We start from the raw sequence: 13,849 nt of genomic DNA, 5'->3' as shown, positions 1-13,849 counted from the left end.
TTTTATTTTTGTTTGGTTTTAAACAGTTTCTCTATATACAAAAGAATAGTTGACTAGAATGAATGCTAGAAAAAACCCTTCTTTCCTACATATTGGGTTGCAGAATTAGATGCTGCAAGAAAAGTAAAAAGAAGCAAAGAAATATATGAGGATGCTCACTTCTTAACACTGGGAAGTTGGCACTAGTGAGGAGAACCAAAGTCTTTAATTTACAGAACAAGGTCCACTGGCTTCAGAGAGTACGTGTCTTCACAAGCGGGATGACACATTCTTAGGCTCAGATCAGGTTAGATAGTTGGTCTGAGTAAAACCAAAGCTTTGTGTATGTGAAGACTGTAACAAGCTGGGGTGCACAACTTTGAAACTATAATTCATATTAAAATGCTTTAAACAAGAATTAATACATTAAAAATTCCTATTGCCAGGAATCATCCCCAAACCCAAAGAAACACTTTTTTCCTACCTGTCTCCAGCCTACAAATTGTATAGATTGAATGGCTTCAAGAAACAAGGGAAGTTGATGGCCTTGTTTACAAGCAAAAAGAGCACAGACTGTTTCCCTCAGTGATTAGTGTGAATGTTAGCACAGATAAGGGAAACATCTGGATGTGCTCCAGCACCTCAATATCTTTCTTGTAGAGAGGGGCCGAAAACTGAACACAGTATTCGAGGCATGGCCTCATCAGTGATAAGCAGAGCGGGATGATAGCTTCCTTACTCCTGCTGGTCACACTATTTCTGATGAAAGCAGGACAACCTGAAAGACATTGAGGTGCTGGAGCAGCGTGGGGGAGCAGCAGGCAGGGAAGCGCGGAGGAGGGCGACGGGCCGCGGGAGTCCTGGGTGGGTGGAGGTGGAGGCGGGGGAACAGGTGGGGTTGGTGTGGGGCTAGAGGTGGAGCGCAGAGCGGGAGCAGCTGGGCGAGGAAAACAGGGTGCCGTGCGTGTGCGGGAGGAGCGGGGGGGCGCAGGGCGGTGGGTGTGGGGTGCCGTGGAGGCGGGAGGTGCGGCGCAGGGGGGATGGAGTGCGAGGGTTTAAGGGCGAGCGCTGGGGCACGGGGCGGTATGAGGCCTGTAGGTGGCGCTGTGCGCTCCCCTGGTGGTGGGGTCTAAGGTAGAGGGGCGGACAGGTCGTGAGACCTTGAGCCCAAGGCCACCCAGTGCAAATCCCACAGCGCCCTTTTGCTGCCCTACAAGGAAGGCCCGTGCCCATCGCTTTGGCTCTCGCCAGCGCCTCTGCCCCCACCCCATGCTGGCTCTACACGGGCGGCTTTGACTTTCCCCAAACCTGAGTCAAGGCCCAGAACAAGGAGGCTTTTGGCTCTCTTGCTCTTTCCTCTCCTGACCCTGGGAAAGGGCAGGGAAGCCTGGGCAGGAGGGGTGCCTGGCTGCTGCCTGAAGGGCTCAACCCCACCCCAAAGGGAAAGGAAAGGTTGACTGGACAAGAAAGGCAGGAGCCAGGAGAGGGTGGGCTGTAGGCATAGGTGGAAACCTGCAGCACCTCCAAGCCTGATGCTGCCTTCCAGCGGTGAGGGATTAAAGACTGAGCACAGCCCAACCCCATCCACCACCTCTGCGGAAAACTCCCTTTCCCTAACTACTGTCCCAATTAGGTTTTAACCTATAAGGTGTTGCAGACAACACCACGTTGGGTGGAAGTGCTGATCTGTTCAAGGGTAGAAAGGGTCTACAGAGGGACTTGGATAGGCTGGATCAATGGGGCGAGGCCAATTTTATGAGGTTCAATACGGCCAAATGCCAGGTCCTCTACTTGCATCACAACAACCCCATGCAGTGTTATAGGCTTGGGGAAGAGTAGCTGGAAAGCTGCCCAGCAGAAAGGGACCTGGGGGACAGCTGGCTGAACATGAGCCAGCAGTGTATCCAGGTAGCCAAAAGCATCCTGGCCTGCACCAGGAATAGTGTGGCCAGCAGAACCAGGGAAGTGCCCATTCCCTTGTACTTGGCACTGGTGAGGTTGTGCCTCAAATACTGTGTTCAGTTTTGTGGCCCTCACTACAAAAAGGACATCAAAGTGCTGGAGCATGTCCAGAGAAGGGCAATGAAGCTAGTGAAGGGTCTGGGGCACAGATCCTACGAGGAACAGCTGGGTGAACTGGGACTGTTTAGTCTTGTGAAAACGAGGCTGAAAGGAGACCTTATCATCCTCTACAACTACCTGAAAGGAGGTTGCAGTGAGGTGGGGGTTGGTAACAAGAGATAGGATGAGACGAAATAGCCTCAAGTTGTGCCAAGGGAGATTTAGTTTAGATATTAGGAAATACTTCTTCATCAAAAGGGTTGTCAAGCACTGGAACAGGCTGCCCAGGGAGGTGGTTGAGCCACCATCCCTGGAGGTATTTCAAAGAGCTATAGAGGTGGTGCTTTCAGACGTGGTTTAGTGGTGGACTTGGAAGTGTTAGGTTAACAGTTGGGTCTATGGTCTTAAAGTTCTTTTCCAACCTAAACAATTCTATGATTCTATGAAAGAGAGGAATATTAGCCAGAAGTCTAAGGAATATTATTTATCAGAGTGCTAAACATCCCATTTACCTCCTTTTTTTCTTTTTTTTTTACTATTTTACCAAATCAAGATATTGAGTGAGAATCCACACGTAGCCTCATGTTAAAGACTGAAATAGAAGCAAGTAGAGAAAACCATTATCCACTGGACACAACTTCACCGTGACCTCTGGAAAAGGTAGCTAAAAGCATTGGAAGTGAAAAACACTGGCTGAGCCACAAACTTCACCTGTGAACTTTCTCTAAGGTCACAAGCGTTCACATGAGGACTGTGTGCGCAGCGAAGAGACCAATGTATGTCACAGACTTTGAAGCCTCGGCAGAGCTTCCTTGACGTTCAGGGGAAAAGGGATCAAAGGCTTTGCAGGCAGAATGTCTCTAGCTAATAACAGGCTATGCATGGAGTGACATTGTTAAAACACTTCCCTTTTATATCCCTGAAGGAGGAGTTTTATTGAGTTAAAATGATCCTTGAATAGCCTCTGGGCTGAACTGTAAAACACATTTGAAAAGCGTAAAATCTTTATTTATGCTAGGAATGTTTGAAACTCAAAAGATAAATGTCATTCAAAAAACCAAGCATGTCCTAGGTATTCAGTACGTAATGGGGCACAGCTGTAATAACAGTCAGTGAACCAGAGACTCCCTACATCATGTCATTAGCTCACTTTTAATAAGTCTATCTTCTTGTCCTTTTTATAAGGACCATAGCGAAAGAAAGAAATATATCATGCACCAAACATCTGTGGCTTTCTCAAATTGTCTCTCTTAAAAGATAGATCTACTTAAGGGACCTGTCTTGGGATACAGATTGTAAAGTGTACACAACCCTTTCTAATATGGATTTTATTTAAAAAGGGAGCATCACACATCGTTTGCAAGTTGCTGAAGACAGTGCAGTGGAGCTTAGCAGAATAAAGGCTGAGCGCATAAATAGCATCACAGTTCCTGTAAGTAAACAGAGACATATATTGAAATAAAGGTTGGTGCTCAACTTGGTGCTGAATTTATTCCCTTGAAGCCACAGATTTCAGGCAAATAAAACCTTCTCAGAGCTAGAATTTTAACAACATTTCCTGGAAGCCAAGTGAGTCTTTGCTTACAATGGCACTAAAAAATTTACTTTCTCAATTTTAAATGTTTATCCCCCAAGCTGAAACCTAAAGGATGACTTGAAATTGCAAATGACTTATGTAGATCAAGATATGACAAACCAGCTATGTCTACTCTTTAAGACTCCCCTTCAAGTGATCCTAATTTCTGCACCTATTGGTCAGTTTGGTTCTCAAGAGTTTTTGAACAATTTTCATCCTGGTCCCTTGTAAAACCTCTGTAGTGCCTTATCGGTTACCTTCTCTTTAAACAAACGTATCCCTTCTGTGTTCCAAAACTGCTAGATTTGACCACTAATATGTTTGAGAAAGAGGCAGAAAGAGGAGTAAAAATAAATTTGATTCAGTGTATGTGACAGATTGGGCTGTGTGTTTACACCTGAAGAAAATATCTGGTTGGTGTATTTTTATCATTCAGTAATCAAAAAAAAATGAGAGAGAAAAATGGATTTGAGAGTCAACTTCCAGATCTGATACCGCCCCATGTAAGTGCACATCCACAGCTACTATTGCAGCCATCTGTTCTCCTCCACCTTTTCATGCATGAGTTAAATGATTAAGCAAGATGATTAAACAGGCTACATTAATTGTTCTGCTTTGTGGGGTTTAAAAATGCAAAAAGATGAAAAAGAGACTCCTGATAATCAGACTACTGCTTTGCTAGGGAATATGATAAAGGGTATATCTTTTTGTTGTTGTTGTTATTCTTTATACTATAGTTGTGTGTAGATGCTTTGGTTTGGCTCAAGGGGCAGTTATTCTCTTTAAGCTTCCTATATGAAAACAGCCACACAGAGAAAGGAATCAACATTTTACAAGTGCACAACTGAATTGGGGGACACACACCAAAACTGAAGTTTAGGCATTTTTAGGCACTTAATTGAGAAGCATAATCACTTTTTATAGTTACTAGGAAAAGACTGACATCTCTAGGTAGAATTTACCTGACAAAAAGACTCCTATATTTCTTTTGTATTTCTTGCTACAGCAGGTATCAGAGATTCCTATCTATATTCCGATTTTATTTATTTTTTTTGGTGTGTGTAACTATATGAATCCTATACAGATTGTGTGGCAGAGCTGGGTTGAACTGAGGGCAGAGTTTGAGGCAGTCTCTTGTTACAACACATCCCCTTTGTTACTCTCCTGATGCCAGGATGTGTGACAGCACAAAACTCTGGAATCGATTTAGTACTGACACTGGTTTATTGAAGTTGAACTTGGTTGCTACCACTATTCGCAGCTGCACTATTGAGACCTTGGTTTACAAGGCCTTTAGTCCTTAAGAACTAATCAAACATAAAACTACTTTTAAAGCTGTTACACTGTGCTTTTAGTGATTAAAAGAAAACAGTCTACTTTATTATCAAGCAGATATGCAATAAAACCTGAGGTATAAAAAAAAAATTATTTAGGCACCAGCATGGGTATATTTGGAAAATACAGAAACTGTAATTATTTTCATTGAACTTTGTTGATAACAATTATTTTGCTGGAATCCTGGGCACTGAATCATATCAAAAATAATAAAAGGTGTAAGAGCTCAGGAAGATTCACAAGCAAATTTGGGGGTTGGTGAAAGAATATTCAGCCTGACATGGAGTAAGCTGCTCTATCCAGGAAAATTCTGTTGCCGAAAGAGGGTCACAGATTTAACCTCTTGTTCCCACCGATCCTGTACAGGGTTTCAATTTTGCTCATTCTCTTCACTCTGCCTCTGTGGCCACTCCAGTCTAACCTAGACAACTGAATTTGCAACTCTACATGGTGAGACAGAGTCATTTGAATACAGTACATGGAAATTAAAGATAAAACTGTAGACAAGCTCTCTTGAGACAGCAGTTCATTTTCTAAAGCTTACACAGTTCTTACTGCTAGGAAGCCCAAAGACATCTTCAAAGATAAATTACCTGTCTCCATAGTAAAACTGTACTAGTGTAATGTTTATAAACTAATTCGTTCAGATCACTTCAAATCCCAAAATGGGCACTCTTCCTTTAGAGTGTTCCAATTAATTTAACACGAAAAAGTAGGAAAAAACTAATTTGTAGAGCAATGCAAGTGTAACTATGCAGAGGTTTGCAGCAATTTAACCAAAATGCTCACATGCAATTTCAAACTGCTTCCCCCCATAACCAGCTATCTTAATATTCACATGGGGAAAGCTAGTGAGTGGAAAGTAGGTCTTGGTTCAGTCATTGCTGACTCCAAGGGGGAGTGCCATAGCTGTTTGCTACAGTACTGTAACATACAATAATGCTGTACAATACACAGATGAACAAGACTGCAGCCTGCAGTCCCTCTCTTAACTAAATCAAATATCTCTCTAAAGCTATCTAGTCTTATAGAGGTATTCTGTAAAACAAACCAATTTTACTGCAGTTTTCCATATTCATGTATGCATAAACTTTATGTGCTCTGATAAATGATCATGAGTTCTGAGGTTATCATCGCTACATACCAAAACAAACAATTCAACTATACTTTCCTTAACTTTTTGGAAGCAGGGATATTGAAGTTTACAGTCCCTCTTCACTCATAGCTTTACTTTCTCTTCAATCTAAGTAAGTGTATGGGGAGCTTACTCCCCCAGATTTCATGAGAAGGCCTTGCTACATGGATGAAAAGGTCAGTTAAAAGAGGACAGTAACTACTGAACAGTCCCTTACCTGGCCTCCTTCCAGTTGCTGCTATCCTCTTTGCACACCATCACCATACATGCGTTGAGATGGGAAGGAGCCTTTACAGATCACCTAGTCCACCACTGCCGAAAGCAGAGCCAGCCAGAGCAGGTTGCTCAGGACCTTGATTAGTCAGGTTTTGAATACCTCCAAAGATGGAGATACCACAATCTGTTTGGGCTACCTGTTCCAGTGCTCAATCACACTTAAAGCAAAAAAAGTTTTTCCTACTTTTAAACAGAATTTCTTGCATTTCAGTTTGTGACCATTTCTTCTTGTCCTGTCACTAAGCACAAGGCTCACAAGAGCTTGGCTGTCTTCTTCACACCTTCCCATCAGGCCTTTATATACATTGATAAGATCCACCTGAGCCTCCTCTTCTCCAGGCTGGGCAGTCCCACCTCTCTCAGCCTCTCCTCGTATGACAGATGTTCCTTTCCCTTAATCATCTTAGTGACTCTTCACTGGTGTTCCCTCAGTATACCCATGGCTCTCTTCTACTGGGCAGCTTGCATGTGTGTGTGCTAAGCTGCATGCACCACATGTGGCCTCACCAGTGCTGAGCAGAGGGGAAGGATCACCTCCCTTGACCTGGTGGTAGTGCTTTTCCTGTGGCAGACCCAGGTGCTCCACCAGGACCTCCAGGCTCTTTTTTGCAAAGCTGCTTTCCAGCCAGTTGGCCTCCAGCACGTACTGGTGCATGGGGTTAGTCCTCTCCAGGTGAAAGATGCACTCAACTACAGGAATGCTATTGAAAACAGCATGCTGGAGGAAGCTCACCAGAACTATGTTCTGTAAAGTTAGGAAAATACGAAGACTCTCAGCTTCTTCACAGCGCTGAAACCATGATTGTTAAGGAAACGTGCTGTATCAATTTTACACATCATTTTATTCAACTCTGGGACACAGATCTAGAATAACAATTCTTTGCAAATCAATTCTAACACCTTCTCCAAGTAAAACGAGAGCCTTTAAAGGTAATGGCCAACAATGCTGGTTGTTTCTGACTTAGCTCTTAAGCAGTTAAATACATTTTTATCATTAGGTATATGTTTATATCCAATAGACTTATTTGGATTGTATTTACACAGATGTCACATTTATTTGTTTAGACAGGAGACCTGCTAAACAAATAAAACAAACCAGACCTGCTGGGAAGAAAGGATGGGGACAGCACTGTGTGCTGGGATACTGAGGGGGTGGCTAAGGCTTCCTAGGGCCTGCCTGATAGTTCAGTATCTGCTAATGGTGCAGATTTCTGCAAGTTCTGGAAGTTCTCCTTGCCTCCTCTAGATTGCAAAGATCACTGCAGAAAATAAGTCTATTTAAAATGCAGTTAAGTCAATTAGATCCAAGGTTAAAATACTAATAATTTTGCTCAGCATTCCTGAGTTATGCCTGCAATCTCTATGACACTGTGTGATACCATAAAAGCAATGATATGGTAGAAAAACTGTTACTTTCTCACGCAGCATCTGCAAACCATATTTAGCTCATATTTGTTCCTAACCCAATGGCTGTGTTTTGCATTGGAAAAACCTCCTCTCTCATTGTTGTAAACTGATTATCCAGTAGTACAATCGTGTTATCCCTACCAATTCTTAAGTCTTTCTTTGGTGGATTCCACACCCTGTTTTCATTTAAAATCCATTTGGGCTCCAGTGGAAGTCTTCTGCTTGCTACAGCCCAAAGGCAGTAAATGCAGAACCATCATGACCTGGACTGGAAGTCTTTTCCCTTTGGGTTACTCATAAAACTCCAAGAAACACACAACTTTCTGGTCTTCACAGATAAATGAATTTTAAAGAAGCCCATAAACCGTGGTCAGAAAACCCAGTGAACCTAGAATATCTGTGCCCAGACACCCAGTCTTGCTAGTAACAAACCAGGCAGCGTGGCATGGCTGTCAGCCTCTCTGCGTGGCACATTCACAATTAGCACACCACCTCCAGGGGTACCGAATATCATATCCTTTCCCGTAGCAGCCAGTGACCCTTTCTAAATGGGGTTGATTGGTGTTATTAGAAGATAACATCTGTGTGCTGCAACATATTGACATGAGGTGAGAGCCTTCCTTGGGCGGCAGCAGAATGCTTCAACATAATTCAGAGGAAGCTGTATCAGGCAGCAACTGAAGGCATGTATTGCAGTGCAGTCAAAAAGGTTGATCAACAAATGAAATTAAATCAAAACTTTTGCACTTTTTCTTTTACTTCCACACCAGAGACAGAAAGACTTACAGAAATTAGAAATATTGCAGTGTCATACCTGTCTAGCCATATTTGCAAGAGAGCCTTTTTTTTATTTCTGATGCCTGCTCATTAACCTTCACTGGAAGGGAAGGAAAACAAAGTGCAATAAAAGGACAACAAAACTTCTGCCAAACAGTTGGAAGAAAAAACCCAATCCATTTTCTGAAACAATTCTGAATTTCCCTCAATTCAGGGGACTGGATTTTTTGCTTTACAACAGTTTTGTACTATAAAAAGTCTTATCCTTCTTGCATTCACAGTGCCAGCAGATCAGAGTCTGGATGTTTCAAACATTATAAATGACAATGAAGCATATATTTCCTTTATTTTTAGACCAGTTTTGAAAACTCTCCAGGAAAATCTTATTGAGATTGTTAGCTACAGACTCTAGAACTCAGAGTCACTGTAAGGTACCAAAGAATTTTTCAGCCACCTTGAGGTGACCCTTTTTGTGTATGTATATATCTACGTGTATATGTAAATTACAAATATCATAGAATCATAGAAAGTATTGGGTTGGAAGGGACCTTTAAAGATCATCCAGTCCAAGGCCCCTGCAGTGAGCAGGGACAATGTTACCAGATCAGGTTGCTCAGAGGCCCATCAAGCCTGACCTTGAATATCTCCAGGGATGGGGCCTCCACCACCTCACTGGGCAACCTGTTCCAGTGATCTACCACCCTCATATTTAAAAACTTTTTCCTAATATCCAATCTGAATCTACCTTTTTCTAGTTTAAAACCACTAGCCCTCATCCTATGGCTACATGACCTAGTGAACAGCTCTTCCCCAGATTTCTTATAGGCACCTTTCAGGAAGTGGAAGGTCGCTATAAGGTCTCCCCGGAGCCTTCTCTTCTCCAGGCTGAACAGCCCCAACTCTCTCAGCCTATCTTCACAGAAGAGGTGCTCCAGCCCTTTGATCATCTTTGTGGCCCTCCTCTGCACCCACTCCAGCGCTTCAGTGTCCTTTTTGTATTGGGGACTCCAAAGCTGGACGCAGTACCGCAGGTGAGGTCTCAACAGAGCAGAGTAGAGGGGCAGAATCACCTCCCCTATACATGTGTGTATGCATGTGTATATGATCTGTTCATGTACAAAAATGGAGCTGCTGTGCCTACTGAATGACTCCTAATATATCAGCTGGATTTATTTTAACACTCTCTGGCAGATCTCCCAATTGCTGCATTACAGAAAAATAGTACTATGCATGTTCTGATCTATTAGGCTGGTGACTTTCATAGGCAGAAATGCCCATGTGTCTCATGAGAAACATGGAAAGAAATGTTTGTTCAATTTTTAGTGGGCCTTTGGAGCTCAGAGACCAGCAAAGATAATGCCAACTGATGCCTGTCTCGACTTAAGTTCATCTGAATTAAAGATGTACAATGTCTGATTTTTACCGCCAAAAGAACTGCCACAAAAATCACATTTTTTTCATGAGAAAATATAAAACATTCTGCAGTTCTGCCTCAGGCTTTTAGAAAGACACATACTTGAAAACCAGCTTTCTGGGTGAGTGAGGAACATTCTGCAGAAAAGCTTTCACTAAGGTGGGATGGGCTCTGAAAGTGCTTGAAAAAAGCACAGATACTGAAAAATACAGAGTTAAAACTGCAACTTCATCTTACTCACTGCAAGGGTACAGGGCTCTCAAATCAAGGTTGGCAGAAGTGAGACAGCCTGGATTCAGGAGCGACTGAAGAGGTCTGGGTTGTAGAGACCTTCTATACTTCAATCCTCTCTCCTAAACACACAGCCTGCTGACTGATTGTTCTTTCTGCAGGCTTACCAGGGGCTCTGTCCCCAGAATCTGTCTGTCCGTATTGAACCTATTTCCTTTAGTCCAGCAGAGCTCAAGAACCTTAACCAAAACTTTATCCAACCAGTGGATACCTCTGTCCTTGAAGGAATGTACCTAAAGTCAGACAGCACAAATAACAGCCCTAGAGTTGGCTTTTGGAATATTTTGGTCTCTTCTAGATCCAGCTCAACAGTGCTTTAATTCTTTTTTTAAATGCCCTCCAGATAAGCCCTTAATTTTAATGTAATCCAAGATCTTCAGACTTTCGCCTTCCACCTTTCAGCCAGGTGTTTAAGCATGACATTAATTAAAAAGAAGTTTTTGGTGTGTCCCTTTTGTGACCTAACATGGAAGGGAATGCAAGAGGTACTGCATTTTTGTGATTATACTTTAAAAGATTACTTATATACACATTTAAGGTCTAATTCTAGCAACTTGCAGAAATTCTAGGGGAATTCTTATATACTAAACCAGACAGCATGATAAAGAGATAGCACAATTAAACCTGAAGTACCCCACACCACCCAAATGCAGTTAAAGCAAAAATGGGCTACGCATAAAAAGAGAAAACAAACAAACAAATTGCTTAAGCAGCCTGTGAGTTGCATTAAACAAAGTTGCTATTGCTAGGAATGCATTAACTCTGCCACATCACAGGAACTGTGCATTCCAAAACAAAATCAAAATCCACCTTGCATCGTAGTGCAAAGGCGGCCAGCTCCGGGCCCTGGGGAAACACACTGCAAAGCAGGAGGCCTCTGCAGAGAAAGACCTTTCACTGATGCTGGACAGTTCATTCTGTGGAGTGTCCCCAGGTGACTTCTAACTGCTATGGTGATGGACAGGCTGAAAGGCAGTATCTCTGATAGTAAAAAAAAACCCCACAAAAAACCCCAAACAACAACAACAAAAACCCAAAAAAACCCAAACCCAAACCAATCAAACAAAACCCCAAAAACCCAAACTAACAAACAAAAAACACCAAGAAAAGAGAGCAACTACATAAAGGCTGCTGAGGTTGCTGATGCAAATATTCAAAAAATGTAATTAACAGTAGCAATTTGTTTGGAATGGATATCAAATGCAAGTTTCAGAGATGAAGTCAATGCCTAGATGAGGAAGAAACCATGAGAAGATGTTGCAATTGCATAGGTTCACCCCTGTCTGCCTACTGTATACTTAGTCCTCCAGAGCATTTGGAAATGTAGCGACTCCTGTCAGGAAACAGTCTGTTCTCACATTTTTATGCCTCCCACTAAAGCTGATCTGGGATCTCAGGAGAAGAGATATATCATCTATAGTGAAAAACATTGCAATAATCTAGCTCACTAGAAGAGCAACTACTTAGAATAATGTTAACTTGGTTTGTGCTTGAGAAAGACTGAAATGTAGATATTCTGGCCCAGGGTGTGGGATGGGAGGAGACGGGAAAAGTCTTACCGCACACATACATGCTTTCAGTACAAAGCTCCCTGATGGAGAACTGCAGGGAGCAGAACTACAGAAATTTCAGGATCCAGACTTTCTGTTCACTGGCAAACATTGCTCCTAAAAAATTGGTACCTAAACAAATGCTAGAGAAGAGTTTAGATTCTTTGCTTCTTTCAGATAAATGGAACCTTGTTAATGAGAAGCAAATAGTAGAAGAGTGGAGCACTGACAAAAGCTCTGATTTGACACTCAGGGCATACTGCTGCGCTCATGCAGGGCCTCAATGACTTTAATAAGTCTCCACAGAAGCAGAGCCTTTCCTTTGAACACTATCAGCTATGACACCAGGACCTAATTCAGTATTCAGCTCCACACCCCCATCATGTTGGCAATAATTCAGAGTTGGTGAGACAACATGTAAAGGAAAAAAAAAAAAGCAGCGTTTTAAACCTCTCTAATTTAATGTTAGCTTTTAATGTGTCTAACATCAAAGCATTTTTTCACTTCTATTTAATCAAAATTAATCACTAAGATTACTACAGTAATTTATGTTGGAGATTATTGAAATGAGTGTTTTATTAAAATCTGGTTTTATTAATAAAACACTTTCTGGCTAAGGAATCACGTGAGTCTGCTATTAGAGACTATTAACTGGGAACTGGGAGTTAATCATAACAGTCATGCTGCCAGGTCCTTTGACAGCAACACACACTGGGTTTGTTTCTGATTTTACTGTTACTAGCACATTCAAGTCAATTAGTTACATGAGCAGTCAGGGTAACTCCTGTAGAACAGGGAAAGGAAACAAAGGTACATACATCTCAAGAAGTTTCAAACAAAGAAAGGATAATCAGAAAGAGACTCACCAGCCTGATTAGTTGTGATGCTGACAGCAGCAAATTGTCTGGAAAGCATACTCAAGTCAGATACTCCGTTCACTGCATCAATCTCAAAAGTATAATTGGTATGTGCTAAAAGGTCCACTACTGTCACCGTGGTGTTGGTGAGTCCAGTCTGACGGGGTAAGAATCGCACGTTGTCACTACATGGCTCGCACATCTTGATGTTTCCCCCACATTTTTTGCAAATGATGTTGAAAGTGACATCTTTCCGACCTCCAGTGTCAAGAGGCCAGCTCCAATCCAGGATAACGGATGTCTCATTGATGTTAGAGATAACATTTCTTGGAGCAGATGGTGGTCCTATAAAAGGAAAGAGGAAATCAGAAGGATGAGATTTTCTGTAGTGCTCAAAGATGGGAGTAACAAGGGCACAAAAATACAAAAGTCAAAAACAAATAACCAAACTCTTCTTGTTATTTCCTGTAGAGACTTCAGAAATATTTCACTGGACTACAGACCTAGACTATCAAGGACCATGTTTTCTTATAGACAGACAGTACCCTCAGGGTGCAATTCAGGACTGAGGGCTAAAAATATTGGTAGCAATTTAAGAATCCCAGCTCTCATTCCGAGTTCTCCTTCTGACAGAGAACAAGAAGGAGAAAATGAAAATACAAAGACATAAACCAAATTTCTGGTAGCCTGTCCAACATGTAAGAAGACATGGGACGCAGTGGATGGCTGACTACAATGGGACATGAGAGGAAGCAAGCAAGCTGGTGAGATACAGATGGAGGAGCAAGGATGACAGCCCCGAGCATAATGATGCTACTCACTGGTGCAAGCCATGGATGGAGGGTCTTTCTCAGAGCGAAAGTAATTCTTTTCACACCTGCAGTTCAGAGATGCATCTTCGTAGGTAGAGCTGTGAGGTGGGCATTTGGCACACTTCACATTGCCAGCAGAGGCTTTGTAGAAACCAGGTCGACAAGCTGCAAAATAATAGGAGTATAGTTTGAAATTCCATGGACATCTCCTTGATTTTAACATGCTATTTTGTTATTGCCCTGGGACCTATACATATGTAATAACATTTTACAGACATTTATGGTCTAAAAACACAGATTTTTTTCACAATGACAAAACTGATGGAAATAAAACTTCTTGGAAGAATGGAGCTCTTCATGCATCAACTTGAATTTGCAT

The 13,849-nt window shown here is 42.2% G+C and overlaps 1 protein-coding gene across 1 annotated transcript in view; it reads right to left on the bottom strand.

Moving 5' to 3' along the window:
* Window positions 1-13,635, bottom strand: part of LOC104543624 (ephrin type-A receptor 3) — a gene marked incomplete at both ends in the record, with an annotated part of 36,497 nt that extends 22,862 nt beyond the window's left edge. Inside the window, 2 exons of the mRNA XM_010188281.1 lie at window positions 12,668-13,003; window positions 13,480-13,635. Of these exons, the coding sequence (XP_010186583.1) occupies window positions 12,668-13,003; window positions 13,480-13,635 (492 nt within the window). The remainder of the gene's footprint in view (window positions 1-12,667; window positions 13,004-13,479) is intronic.
* Window positions 13,636-13,849: the final 214 nt, after the last annotated feature.

Source organism: Mesitornis unicolor, unplaced genomic scaffold, assembly GCF_000695765.1.
Source record: "Mesitornis unicolor isolate BGI_N332 unplaced genomic scaffold, ASM69576v1 scaffold15217, whole genome shotgun sequence".
Lineage (NCBI taxonomy): Eukaryota > Metazoa > Chordata > Aves > Mesitornithiformes > Mesitornithidae > Mesitornis > Mesitornis unicolor.
The sequence above is the reverse complement of the archived record's forward strand: the minus strand, read 5'-3'. Positions and strand labels throughout refer to the sequence as shown.